The sequence below is a fragment of the Anguilla anguilla genome, chromosome 11 (assembly GCF_013347855.1).
Source record: "Anguilla anguilla isolate fAngAng1 chromosome 11, fAngAng1.pri, whole genome shotgun sequence".
Classification (NCBI taxonomy): Eukaryota; Metazoa; Chordata; class Actinopteri; order Anguilliformes; family Anguillidae; genus Anguilla; species Anguilla anguilla.
In genome coordinates this window covers 13,842,236-13,856,790 of record NC_049211.1, presented here as the reverse complement: position 1 = coordinate 13,856,790, position 14,555 = coordinate 13,842,236, and the positions used below count along the sequence as shown (strand labels likewise).

General features: G+C 43.7%; 1 protein-coding gene across 2 annotated transcripts in view; it reads left to right on the top strand.

Annotated features, from left to right (window-relative positions):
• Window positions 1–14,555, top strand: part of nol4lb (nucleolar protein 4-like b) — a 103,063-nt gene that overhangs the window by 42,800 nt on the left and 45,708 nt on the right. For both annotated transcript variants that reach the window (XM_035382162.1, XM_035382163.1), the window contains exon 5: window positions 13,172–13,313. In XM_035382162.1, coding sequence (XP_035238053.1) covers window positions 13,172–13,313 — 142 coding nt within the window. The remainder of the gene's footprint in view (window positions 1–13,171; window positions 13,314–14,555) is intronic.

Below are 14,555 nucleotides of genomic sequence, written 5' to 3'. Positions count from 1 at the left end.
TGTGCTGATAGTCTTATGTACACTGCTCTGTGCTGATAGTCTTATGCACACTGCTCTGTGCTGATAGTCTTATGCACACTGCTCTGTGCTGATAGTCTTATGCACACTGCTCTGTGCTGATAGTCTTATGCACACTGCTCTGTGCTGATAGTCTTACGCACACTGCTGTGTGGGATAGTCTTACACACACTGCTCTGTGCTGATAGTCTTATGCACACTGCTCTGTGCTGATAGTCTTATGCACACTGCTCTGTACTGATAGTCTTATGCACACTGCTCTGTGCTGATAGTCTTATGTACACTGCTCTGTGCTGATAGTCTTATGCACACTGCTCTGTGCTGATAGTCTTATGCACACTGCTCTGTGCTGATAGTCTTACGCACACTGCTGTGTGTTGATAGTCTTATGCACACTGCTCTGTGCTGATAGTCTTATGCACACTGCTCTGTGCTGATAGTCTTACACACACTGCTCTGTGCTGATAGTCTTATGCACACTGCTGTGTAGTGCTGACAGATATTTCCATACACGAGGAGATGAGGAGCCCGTCCCCTGGCATTGAGTGGACCCCCTGTTGCTATGAGTCAGTGTGTGGAATATGTGGGGAGCTGATGTATTTGCTGAGACAGTGGTGCAAAATAATGTGTTACAATGCCTGATATTCCTGTGTGTGTGTGTGTGTGTGTGTTTGCACGTGCAAGTCTATGACAAGAGAGAGAGCAATAGAGGCCGTCTCAGCTTGTCAGCTCCCAGACGCAGTAAACCTTGTCTTGTGAAAGGAGATCGGTGCACTTCTGTTACTGTGATGAAGTCACCGGGCATCTGAGAAGCTGCCAGTTAAATATGTATCACTGCGATTGCCACTTGGGGAAATATGTGTTCACTATTTGTTAGCTGTTAACATCAAGGCTCTCACAAGAGAAGAACACCAATTACTTACACAGGTGTGGGTATGAATGGCAGCAAAGAAATTGTTGTTTTGTTGCCATTCATGCTGAAACCGCCAGTAAAACACACAGCAAACAAAAGCAAGGCCTTTGCCATAAACCTTTGCACTGTTGTTCGAGTTAATGAAGCCACACTTTGCCAGGTTTTCCATCGGCACCAGACATCCTGTTCCAAGACAGCCGTGCCTACACTGTCTGCAAGGTTTTATCTTCAGGCTCACGAGTACACAAGACAGTAAGTGATTAAGAAAAGAAAAAAAAAACGGTTCCAATGCCTCCGTAGGATTTAAAAAATGATGGGCGTTGGCGTGAGGTCCACAACACGCAGCACGTCTGCGGCGAATGGCGAGGCACGGCTGGAGAAATCGCCGGCGCTGTTCACAGGGCATTGAAATGCCTGGGCCCATTATTCCTGAGCGGCACACAAACAGCGCTCTTTCACTGCATTCATTGTGAGGAGGGAAAACACGCCCAGCCAAACATAAAAAAGGTAAGAAGATAATCCAATGTCAGCGGCGCTCTGGGTAAGAACACATTATACAGTGAGGCATGGGGGCCCCGAGGTTGAGAATGTATTCCTGTGTTTGCCGTGATCAAGGAAGTCCATTGCACCAGAGCTCACCTCGGGCCCTTCTGACAGAGAATTGATTTGTTGCTGGCATCTCATCAGGAATACAGTAGCCCGGCGTCTGCGAATTATAAATGAGTTTTGTAGCACGGCGGGCTCTCTTCACAGCCCGAGTGAGCCATGTGTAATTCATACAGTGGAGCGGAGCGGAGATGGACCAGCCCTTTCTTCTGCAGAATGTGCATGACTCCTGCGTAATGGATGCAGCTATTATATACGGAGGGCCGCGTGTTGCGAACACTGGTTACAGCTACCCCACCCCCCACCATGCCTAAATGAACTCCAGGCTTGCATATTCTTCCTGTTTTACCATTTTAATTTCTCGCATAAAAATTATATACATTTCCAAATCCACTGGCCAGCTGTTGACAGTGCAAAGAAATCACTCATTCAAGCACACACTGCACAGCAGTTGTTAAATTGCCGCTGTGAAAAGAGCCAGTTATTCCTGTGGAAATTATTAAATAAGCCTGTTTGCTATTCAAAAGGCATGAGAGAAAGTAGAATTGAAATTGTGAAGCACCCTGGTGTGAAACAATGCGCTGTTTAAAACTTTCGGTTCGAGCGCCCTGCTCGGTGCGTTTGGAATAACGCGCCCGTTCCTTTGTGTGACTGTCCACATCACTGGAAAAAAAAATCACTCAAAGTCACCAGCAGCTTAAATAATTCAGTCTAAAATTAGGTAAGGTGGATACTTATTTCAACTGTGGCTGGGGCCTTGATTCATTAAACATTATTTCAGTCACCTGCTCAGGTCTTTAGCAGGGAGCACAGGCATTACAAATCTGTTAAAGGGCTAGTTCACTTTCAGTAGTTTTTTTGTTAGTATTTCTGTTTTGTTGTATTGTTTTTGATTGGCCCAGACAGTGTTTGTGTGTGATGAAGGAGGTTGTACAGTAGATACTTACAGAAGCATCTGATGGGCTGGAAGCTTTACAATGATTGGTATCAGGCTATTAAAGGGTTGTGGTCTAAAGCAAGGCAATACACTTCAGATATCTCCAAAGCAGCTAGTGCAACAATGTGAAGTCATATACTAAATATTATGACATCTCCATGCTTCTTAATCATATTCCTTTCATGCGTGCAAGCCCTAGTTTTAGACGATTGCAGCGTTGCTCTGAACGCGACCTCTTGTGAAGTGCCGTGCCAGTGAAGAGTGGCAGAGAACCCTGATTCAGAACAAACACGGGGAACAGTTAATCGCCTCCCCGTATCTTCACTCCTTTTGTGTCTTCATTTAGTAACCGGGGCAGGGCTCTATATTCAGTCGTGTAATTAATAGGCTCGGGGGGCATGAGGATTATGGATTCCCTTCCTCCCCTGTCTTTGTGTTTCTGGCGTTTCATCGGGCCCCGCTTGCCCGGATTGAGAGCCGCTGGGGGCTGAAGGCCCGGCCGGGTGCGTGCTGAGCGGCGCGCTGTCCAGCTCCGGCTAACGGGGGAGCGTTTGAGCCCGCAGCGCGAGGGACTGGCCCTGGCGTGACTGAAACAGGAGCAGCAGATCGCTCCCGACGCCCTGCTCTCCGTCGTCTTTTTTTTTTTTTTTTTTTTTGCCTTTTGTTCTTGGTTATCAGAAAGCACTGCGCGGAATAGCAATAAAGCAGCGGTGTTGAAAGGGGCTGTGGAGGTAGCGTTTCAAGGGCCGTTCCCTGCTGTGTGGTTATCCCCCGGTCAGTCCTACGATAATAACAGCACCGTCCCGCTAACGGAACAGCAACAGAAATAGCTAGCGCTGTGAGGCTAATCAATGAGGGGCATAAGAAGGGTCAGCTGGAATAATTGATCATTTTCCACCTTTATGTAATGGTGCTGATGTGTGTATTACATATACATGTAGCCATGCGGCTCACACAGTAGTTAAGTATCATGAATGTCAGGTATTGATATCTCTTCTTGTCTGTTGGTCCATCCATCCATCTGTCTCCACAGCCATCCGTTGTTTATTTCATGATGTTTGCGCTCAGTTGATACATATGGCTACGCTTCGGTGCTGGAAGTCCTGGCGTGCGCATATGATTGCGCATGTATTTGTGTGTGAGGGAGCGAATATTTTCCTCTCCTCATGGTTGGTTTTGTGCGCAATCGATACTCTGCAGTGGAGGCTTGCAGTCTGCACCATGTTAATCCTAGCAGAGCTACGGCGTGTGGATTCACGCTGCGCCTCAGCCAACAAACGCCGCTCTTATCAATACCTTCGCCTCGCTGTGAAGAAATGATACACTTCGCTTGGTGCTCTCCCAAGTTTCAATTGATTTCAAAGGAAAAGGAGGGGAAAAACCTGTGACAAACCGAGAAAGACATTTGTAGCTTCTAATGGCTGTGAGGTACTGGAAGACTGGCACCTGTCTCTAGCTTTTTCCTTGAGTGTCTATCAAATAGTGTACTTCTGAGCCAGGAAATGGTCTTTAGGGGTCCTGTAATGTTCTGCCTTCCTCTCACTTTCATTTTGTACCAGTTGTGTTAAATTATTCATATCTGATCTTAAATCTAGATGGTGTATAGAAGCAATGTTCATTGTGAATGGTTATCTGGAATTAAGTGAAATTTGTACAATTCAAAGGAAATTTAAATGCTAGTCACTGTATAGGCTAAATATTTTCTGATTTTATGGTCTACCACACCAATGGATGCTGCAGTAAGTGGCCATGCTTGTGGTTTGCCTAAATTGTCTTTAATTCCTTTAAAGGCAGGGTAGTACGAGTGAGATCAACACAGTTCTTTACCATCAGTGTAGAATTTATGGAATACCGTCTATTAGGCTAGTTGAATTGTAAACCGTAGTATATGGGAATATATTTATTATATTAGGCCTATTTATCCAAACATATACTCACATTAAAGGGGTTCTTTGTTATGTTTCCTCATTTCCTGCAGATTGTGGCGCAAAATGATTTGCCTTTTCAAACTTACTGTTCCTGATCAGTTTCCATGACAACGAATAAACAGGCCTACGTTCACCTATTTATAGCAAATGTAAAATTTAGCACTGCTGAAGTGACAGTGTCCATGGTGCATCTCTGAAAGGGGGGGAGAGTGCACAAGCAGTAGGGTGTAAAATGCCCAGTAACCTGCAATGTGACCCAAAGGGGTGTATTACTGTGTAAAATATCTGAACAAAACCCACAGCGCCATTCAATAAAATAAAACACAGTTCTGTGTAATGTGAAATTGAAAAAAGTACCTGAAAATACTGTTTTGTGTTTTGTGTACTGTGCATAGGCCTATATGTTAGTTTATGTGAATATATATCACAGACTGCATAGCTTCTACTGTATGATATATCAGGTGTAATGAGCATTTATTAAAGCTGAGCTGAAAGAATTTGAGATTTTTCAGACTCAAGCCGTTAAAGATTGATTGCTTTCTCCCCATACTCAAAGGAAATCATTCAGAGTTTATCACCCAATCTTAAACCTATCAAACATAGTTACAATTCTTGTACAATCCTTTGTTTATAATAATAACTTTCTAATTGATGTAGGCTACCATCAGAATTTAAAGCTAATCACATTTCTGCTTAAATTAGAACGTAGACAATAATTAAGACAACAAACAACATGTTCCTTTTCATAGATCTAGAATTCCCACTGCCATATTTTAGGTGACCTGCTTTAATGAAAATGTCCCATAACCAATTTGATGAATGGTGAAAAATGTATGCATTTAATACAGTACTAATGAATGTAACTATACAATGTTTATTGGGTATATGTCTAGGTACACAAAATGTAAAAAAATAATGTTATGGGATGTTATCTCAACTGACTTTGGTGATATTAGCTAACATGCTATGGTAAATAAGGGTAAGAACCTATTAAACCCACCCAGATCTAAGATGAGATATTTCCTACATGTATTGACTAATATTTTTGTAGACAAAGCAGAAATGTAATAATAAAATGAAATGAAATAATGATGTCTCATTTAAAGCTTTATGACTTTATTAATAAGCATTTTGCAGTGAAATATTTTGATATGTGGAAAAATCTGACTGGGTTAATGAGTACCTTACATACCTGTTAAGCCCACAGGTGTTCCAAATAAACCCGCTTCATGAATTATTGATAGAAAATCTTTTTAAAATGTATTTCAGCACATTATTATTATATATTATTATTATTATTATGAAAGGGTGGCACAAAAGTGAAAAGATAAGACTTCAGGGTGAGCCCAGGCCAACACAAATAAAAATGTTCTTAAAATAAAACCAAACTAATCTTCCACAAATGAAATACAGTATGTAGGTTAAACCTAACTCCTTAAACTAACATAAACAGGTGAAAACATGACACAACAAAACAGCAGCTCACCTTTACGCAAACACCAAACCCTAAACGTAGCTATTTAAACACACATATGTCAGTGGGAAAGATGGCTGATAGGTCCTGAGCTAGGGTGGAGGTGGGTCTTATACAGGCTGCTGGGCTGTGATTGTGCAGGCACTTGAAATGTGTGAGCCAATCAAGAAGAACCAGAAACACACGTGGCAGTCAGTAGCTGGATACCTGTTGCCTTACAGAGAATGGGAACAAAACAGAAAAACAGAGACTCACAGGCCACATAATACCATAACCAATAGTACAAATCTCACCTATACACTGAGCTGATACAGTTTTATTTTGCAATGCTCCCACCCAAAATGCAACTTTTAAAGGCCTACAGTTAGGTCTTTAAAGTAGGTATGCATTTTTAAACTGTCAGGTGCTAAAAAGGCTGTTTTTTAGGCTCTAAATGAGGACTTTTTATAAAAGACTGCTCTTCATAGCAAATGTATTGGTCATGTATATATGCATAGTACATTGGCATGTTTATGGACATGGACATTTTCTTGTCAAAAAACTTGTGAAATTATTAATAAATAAACTAAGTACAAATTAAATTGGACCTATATAGCCTAATACAATCTTTATTTCCACTAGTCCAAACATTTTGCCCTTGACTGTATTTGTGCTACATCATTTAGCCTACATAGACGCATTGCAAACTGATCCGAAAGTCCTATGTGTTCTGGAGCACTTATACAAATGCCAAACCACTTATCCATCTGTGAATTATTCAAGAAGGCAGGCTGGACCTCCTTGACCACCAGGAGAATGAAACATTGTTGTAGCCAGTAACATTGAACCGACTCCTGTTCTTCTTGTTTTCAGCTCTGCATCCAATCAGAGTGGATGTTTTGCAACATAAGTCTGGTGGTGATGGCATGTCATGTCCTAATGTTGGTAATGATAAAAATAATGAATAATAAGAATGGCTAGCTTGAGTATTCAGTGTTTTTTTTACATTTATATTTTTATTTTTTGCATCTCTTGCGTGGCAGTTGATAGCTTTAAATAGTTTGACATGACAGGTTGTTATTGTTGTGTTATGCCGGTGCATCAAGAGTACGTAATATTTTACAGTAACTGTTCCTGTCTTACATACGCCCACCCTGGCCCATCTTCTTCTGTTTGTTTTATATGGCAGTGGCTAAACAGTCTGACGTTTTACAATGTCAGACAAGGGACAATGAGTTTGAGATAACTAACAAACTGCGGATGATACTTTTGACATGATGTGCTAACCGGTCCTGTGCTTGTCAATAACAGGAAACGCAAATAGTTTCGCAGAATGAGCAGGCAGGTCAAACTGCAGTTATGTGCTACATTCATTGCTCGGATGGATTTCAATTTCTAGAGCAATTTTATGTGAGAAGGCCAAGGCAGCATTTCTGAACAGCTGCTGGACAGCAGCATCTCTAATGCAGTGACTACAATGCTGGCAAACGTTCACTGCAGAGATTTGTGTGTTCGTACTGATGGGTGGATGTAGCCTAATGGTGTTACCTGGCTTTTCTGTTTTCCCTGTTTCATTATCATTCTGTTAGAATGTAGTGTTATGTATGGTATCATGCATTTTTTCTTACAAAATATTTACCTCTCATGTCTAGTATCGCCTGACTAGTGAACTAAGTTGGATAAAAGTAAATTGAATTTTATGACAAAAATAGCTAATTTTTTATAAAACTTGATATTTGCTTTTTTAATTTGTAGTTACATGACAAGAATGACCTATCTTTGTTGTCCCAATTAAAATAATTAGCTAGCATTTTAGACTGTATTAGAATAGTCAGTAATCTAGCTCTGGCTGTCCCTACCAGTTGCACCTATAGATAACATAGAAGTTCATATCTGTGACCATGTTTTGCCAATGACACAGCGGTTGAAATCCTCAAATTGATAAAAGCACATTCATACTGTTCTACTGTATTATGGTCAGATCAGGAGGAATTAGCTTCAGTTAGGCCTAGTTATTTTGCCTGGAAGGTAAATTCTATAAAACTGCATATCACCTATTCCAGACCTAAGCCTATGTGACATTTTAGGTGTGCTGTTTAAATCTGAGACAAGTTCTCAATGTTTTTGTTAAAGAAGGGATGATATGGGATGTGTAAAACCTGCTGATCCATTTTTTTAATTTCATTTGACTGCTGTCAATAATGACTGCAAAAATAATACGGTATTAATCATGGTCATTTTTTCAAAGGTTCTTTTATGTTAAATTACCAAGCGTGTTCTTTCCTATGACAACTGTTGTCATTGTGAAGATCAGAGTAAGCTGTTCCAGTTAATTTTTTAGAGTGCCAACCTGAATTTGAAGTGGACTTGAATTCTCTGAGGCTGTACAATAGTCAAGTTTTACATTGACTCTGTATCGATGAGAAACTGAGGAAAAGGTCATATCAAACCAAGGTTTTCCTGCTTGCATTTGTAACGTGGAAGAATGAACTTGCAGCTTTTTTCTTCAATGAATACTGTAGATGTTGAAGTTAAAGATTAAAAATAGAAGTTACTTGCTGTTTAAATGTTTTTCCTCTCTCAAGTTCAGAACCATAGCATGTGCAATGTAGGATTTTGTATTTTCGGGATGCCAGTTTACAGAGTCAAAACGGCAGTCAGTGACCGTGAACTTTTGATGGTTTCGGTTTCTGTGTGAGTGTTTTGCGGCCAATCAGGTGCTTAAAAAAGAAGACCTGGAATGAAAACAAAGAGAGAAGTGCTGTACTTGGCTGTTGAACAAAAGGCCATTTCATGTTTACAGATTTGAATGTCTCACCAAATACTCTCCGAAGTACCCGCTAGTAAAACATGGTCATTATGGGTAATTAAGCCCAATAAGTGATCCACTTTAAGCAGCGAAGGGTTCGGGTGAAACGAAGGGCAGACACTGCAGTGCCCCAGAACAGCTTATCTCTGCGCTGTGAAACCAACGCTGCTTTTGCTTTCGCAACTGCGCCCGTCCGTCTTTAAAGTGCCTCCTCTTTGTGCTCCTTCCCCCACGTGTCTGTCTCGAGACAAAAGGCACTCAGGCCGTGGCTTGCAGCATTTCACTGAATTAACATGGACAGTCACTTCATCACATTGATTTCAAGAAACTTGCTACAGATGGTCCAGATTAGCCTGTATTAGATTTGGCTGTACATTTTCTTTAGGGAGGGAGAGAAGGCTGCGTTATATTTCGTAACTGAAAATAGGATGTTGTTGGACTCCAACCTCGCTATATCGTTTAGCACAGATGACAATTTTCACGAGAGGTTAGTGCCACCATCTGCATATAGATGAGAAGAATACATTAGAGAGATCATTAATAAACAATAAAAAACTAATAAAAGGGTAGCGGGATTGAGCTGTAGGGGTAAAGTGGATGAAGACAGAGTGAGACTGCGGCAGAAATCTTGATGTTGAATGTAACCAGTTAACTGAATTTTGATATGAAACAAAAAAGAAATACCAGATTAAATGAGGGCCTTTTAATATTATGCAACATGAAGTTATTAAAGTACCACTATTACATGTATTTTGGCTGCTCGCATTTTTCACTATAGCTGTCCAGTCATGACAGCCTAGCTGTGGCCATTAACAGAGTGTTTTACGCCCATTGATAATACACTACTATTTGTATCAGAGCCAAGAGGACTAAATAAACTGTAGAAAAGCCAGCTATTGCAGCTGTGGATTGCTAGGAGAAGTACAAAGATGTGATTGACAGGTCATGACAGTAAATGCATGTGGCTCTGTTGGAAGCAGACCTTGCTGTGTGTTCACATTCATAGGCTGGATGTCCGTTTGTCTCTATAGCTGCTTGACCACCATCCCTGAGCTAGTTCTAACAGTCTCCCTATGTACCAGTCACCCTAGTCACCCCTGCTGCTTTTCCTGGGTGTTCTGTTTTGGTTTTTTTTTTTTTGGTGACGTAGACCATCCATTCAGTAACTCAGATCTTAAACTTCTCATCGTGCAGCTTCAGGGAGTCATTCCCAAGCATACACGCGGCGGTGAGTGTGTGGAGCCGCATCAATAATGCATAGGCCAATTTCCAGGCAAGACGATTTAACCAATGGGAGGACGCGCTGGGCCGGCAGCAGGGGCGGGGGGGGGGGGGGGTGAGTGACAGGTAGCGGAGGCCGCCGCTGCGGATCGGGGCCGCGGCCTGCCAGCAGCGCTGTCGCTCGGGGCAGGAGAGGGCCGAGGCGCCACTTAGCGCCGGGGCCGGGGCCGGAGGTTGCGCTGCCAGTCTGCAGCCCGGTCCCTAAGTAGCTTTTAATTCTGGTGATGCCATAAATCACCTGCAGCTGATTCAATTACCGCAGTGTATACATGTGGCATTTTATTTCATTTGGCCTTCCGCGAGCCCCGAAGAGAGAGAGCCTCGGCGCTCTCCGTCTTTCTCTGGAAACAAAACGGCGTGTGGACGCGCGCGGAGCAACACAGACGAATTTCACACCGAACTGAGATGTTGCTAGACAGCTAAGCATGAGCCAGGTTTTTTAAAAGGCAGGCTGCGGAGGTATAAGGTTGTATTGTTTATGGCAGTGATTTAGCAGAACTTAGTGTTCACTGACTGAGCATGTGAGTGAGTCAGGGGCTCCCCCATGGTGGTGGCATTAACGTCTTTTTGCCACTAGGTGGTGAACCGGTTTTAATAGAGGATCCGTTAAAGCAGTCAAAATCTATGAACGGTGCCTGTTTGGTTCTTCTTTCTATACTTTCTATACTTCATTTAAAATTGCATTTCCTTGTGTTTTTTTCTCCAGTCCTTTTTTGTGAAAATACTTAGACCTTGTATAATTCTTGTTTTTTTCAGCACATAAAGTAGCCAGCATTCTATACACCATTCAAAGTTTCATTTTCAATCCAGCTATCTGTATTTTCTGTTTGCCAGCACATTTCATCACTGGATGATTTCCTCATTGTTCAGTTCTTTTGAGTGCTTTCAGCCTTCAAGGTTTCAATAAGGGGCTGTAAGTCAACAAGGCCTCACTTTGAGCACACGGAGGCCCTACCCCAGCTAATCTTTAACTATTCACACTTCAAATGTGTGGCTGAGAAGGAAAGATCTTGTGTTTTGTGCTATAATGTGGTTTTGCAACATTCCCCTCAGCTTTCAGTCTGCATTTCAAAAATCCTCTCTTCCTCTCTTCACATTCCTGACATCCTCTCAGGCTACATGTTTGATTCTTTACTAAATATCCCTGCTTTCTTTACAAAGCAGTTTAGTACGTTAGGTGTAGTGTGACTTCTGTACAGGTAGTTTGGTATTTAGATGTTGAGTCATTGTAATGCCCCCCAACCCTCCTCTTACATGCTAAAATGACTGTGGCTATTAGATTAACTGGGTTGTCACCATTTGGAAAAGTGGGTGGGAGAAATCAAATAAACATACAGACAGTGAGCTTTGTCTGATCTAGGCTAGCTCTGCAGACCTCATTATTCAGCAGTCAGCAGTACCCGACCTTCCCACTTTTGTCAGTAGTGCAAAACCAAATCTCACATTGAAATAAACAGAAGTGAAATGAATGTGGAATTAGGAAATCAATAAATAATGAAGAGTAATGCCTCTGCAAGCTCCTTCAGTGTCAGTAAGTAGGATGTGTGTTTCTACTTGTAGACTTGAGATGAAATCCCAATGTCCTGTGGCCCTGTATTCAAAATGGAGGCACTGTGGACTCTAAAAGGGAGGCACTGTGGACTGTAAAAGGGAGGCACTGTGGACTCTGAAAGGGAGGCACTGTGGACTGTAAAAGGGAGGCACTGTGGACTCTGAAAGGGAGGCACTGTGGACTGTAAAAGGGAGGCACTGTGGACTCTAAAAGGGAGGCACTGTGGACTGTAAAAGGGAGGCACTGTGGACTCTAAAAGGGAGGCACTGTGGACTCTGAAAGGGAGGCACTGTGGACTCTGAAAGGAAGGTACTGTGGGCTCTGAAAGGAAGGTACTGTGGGCTCTAGCTGTGATAACCTTCAAACATAGATCCAAAGATGTGACAGCAATATCTTGGAGACTTGTAACATGCCAAATTCGTTTTTTAAATACTTTTTGTTGATCATTTGCAAGCTAGCTTAGTACCTTAGTTTTAACATGCATGTTATAAAGGTATGAATAATGAGTGCAGTAAAAATGAAGGATTCATGATCACAGGTGTATATAGCCCACACAGTGAAACGAGTAGGTTACAGTATATGCAGTACTGTGAGGACAGACAAGAGTGTTAAGGGATCAGTACCCATATATGGACATGGGATTACATGGAAACTGCCGTAGAGATAAAGACTGCTGTAATACTGCTCATCTGGCACTGCTGATTATATGTGTACCTTTGCACAAGCATTTTTTAGGGTAGTAAAACAATGGGATGTAAAATTAAAATGTACGTTTGGCTGAAAAGTGAAGTAACCGACTTTTCTATCATGGTGACAAAAAATGGTCAGATTTGGGCTTGGGCTTGGGCTTGCAGTACTGACACCTTGAGCAGAAACCAAGCTAAAGCACCTGAGATGCAGTGGCAGCCACGGTCTTTGTTCAGTCAGTGTTTGTTTGAGCTCCCAGGTATATTACTGCAAACCATTCTATTCTTCAGTTTTGCCCAGTTTTTTAGTGCATCTTTGGAGAAAGCCCTGTGGCTCTTGTTTATTTTCTTGTAATGTGTGACTCAACATCCCTTTAAAGCCTGAAAATGGTGCAAGTGCAGCAGCCCCCAAACCTTTGCTAGTGCAGTGGCAGTTTGGGCCAAGAAGTTAATCCTGATGAAATCCCATGTGAAATACCCTGGGGACTTACAGTGAGGAAAACTTGTCTGAATTGCGGTAAAGACAATTAAATGCCATCCACAATTGTAAGTGACTTTAAGCCTATTTTACGCATAAGGTATTTAACTCTGCACTGCTTCTGCATTATTCCTGACTAATCCTCATCATCCTTTTTTATGGGAATTTGTCATAATTTCCCAGCCAGTCACTTTTCAGAATGACGACTTGTCTGTCCTGTTTCAGCTGTCTTTGGGTTTCTTTCCTGTCGGTCTCTGTGATGAGATGCTTTCCCCCTCTGTCCCCTGTCCAGTATGTGTTGGAGTGCGTGTAAGGGCTGGAGCGTCTCTTTTTAATGATCTCTTAGCGAGCGTCCAACCCTGCAACCGGACGCTAGGCCTTAAGAGCTCCAGACCACAAGCGCCCACCACAGGCCCTACCCCGGCCCTACCCTGGCGTCTCTCCCCTGTCTCTGACCTCGCTCAGGAATGACGCTCTTTATGCCCTCTCTGCCCCCCCCCCCCCCTCCAGGATGAGAGTTCAGTGAGCAGCGAGGATTTTGATATGAGCGACCCCACATGGATATCAGCTGATCACGGCCCCGCGTCCGACCAGAGCCCCAGCCACGGAGAGAGAATGCACAGCCCACAGAACGCGCACAAAGAGGAGGACGGTAAGGCCACTGGACCCCCCCCCCCTTCCCATGAGCCTCTGCTCTGACAGGCATCCAGGCAGGATGTGCAGTGAGCACACGTACGAGCGCAGGCCGCACGCAGACACTTGTTCAGGAGCAGCGCATGCAGACGCGTGTTCAGGAGCAGCGCATGCAGACACGCGTTCAGGAGCAGCGCATGCAGACACGTGTTCAGGAGCAGCGCATGCAGACACGCGTTCAGGAGCAGCGCATGCAGACACGTGTTCAGGAGCAGCGCATGCAGACACGTGTTCAGGAGCAGCGCATGCAGACACGTGTTCAGGAGCAGCGCATGCAGACGCGCATTCACAAACCGCGCGTTCACACAGCGGCGCATGCCGACGTGCACTCATGAGCAGCGCATTCACGCAACGGCGTACGCAGGCATGCGCTCCCGAACAGCGCGTTCATACTGCGGCACACGCAAACGCACACTCACAGATTCTCACATGCGTGCGCACATGCGTGTACACGCGGGCGGTGTGCGAGGGGGGGTGGGCTCGGTGTGCACTGATGTGAGCGGAGAGGAAAGGCCATAGTGGGGCGAGAGGAGATGTTGGAATCGATTCAGATCAAGCAGCTTCAGCCCGCTGCCTCTCCTCCTGGGCCTGAGGAACGGGTGGAGCGCTGAGGGGGGGAGGGGGTGGTAGAGGGCAGGAGAAGATCCGGGGAAGGTGGAGAAAAGAAAAACTGGCCTAGGTATGAAACTGCAACTGCAGCATCGATTCGGAGCTTCACCTCCAGAGAAGCAAGGGCTTTTGTAGCACTTGTATTCTCTACAGTCACGGGTCTGCAATCTGAAAAAAGTCAGTGAATTATCCACACTGAAAGACCCAGTGGGGAGGCAGTGCACTCTGTGACATTAGCTTCCTGGTGTCTGCTTGGTCTCTGGATGTGACTCCGCCCCCCTGCATTTTCTGTAGGGGAAGTGCGGGAAGCTGGCTTGATTCCTGCCTCAGCTGTCAGACTGAATCTGTGAAAAAAGCCCCAGTGAGAGCCATCATCGCAGGTCCAGCGTTTAGATTGGCAGCTAGCCACAGTCACACGGACCTGTGCAACTCAACACAGGAGACGCACCTGAAAATAAGCAAACGCATTCAAATTGGAACACTAAGGATGACTCATTTTGTCTGCCTCTTTCTTGGAATTGAAGTGCTGAATATAACCCGTCAAGGGTAGAGAAAAACACGGATGGACAGTAGATGCTTTGTTGTGTCGTTT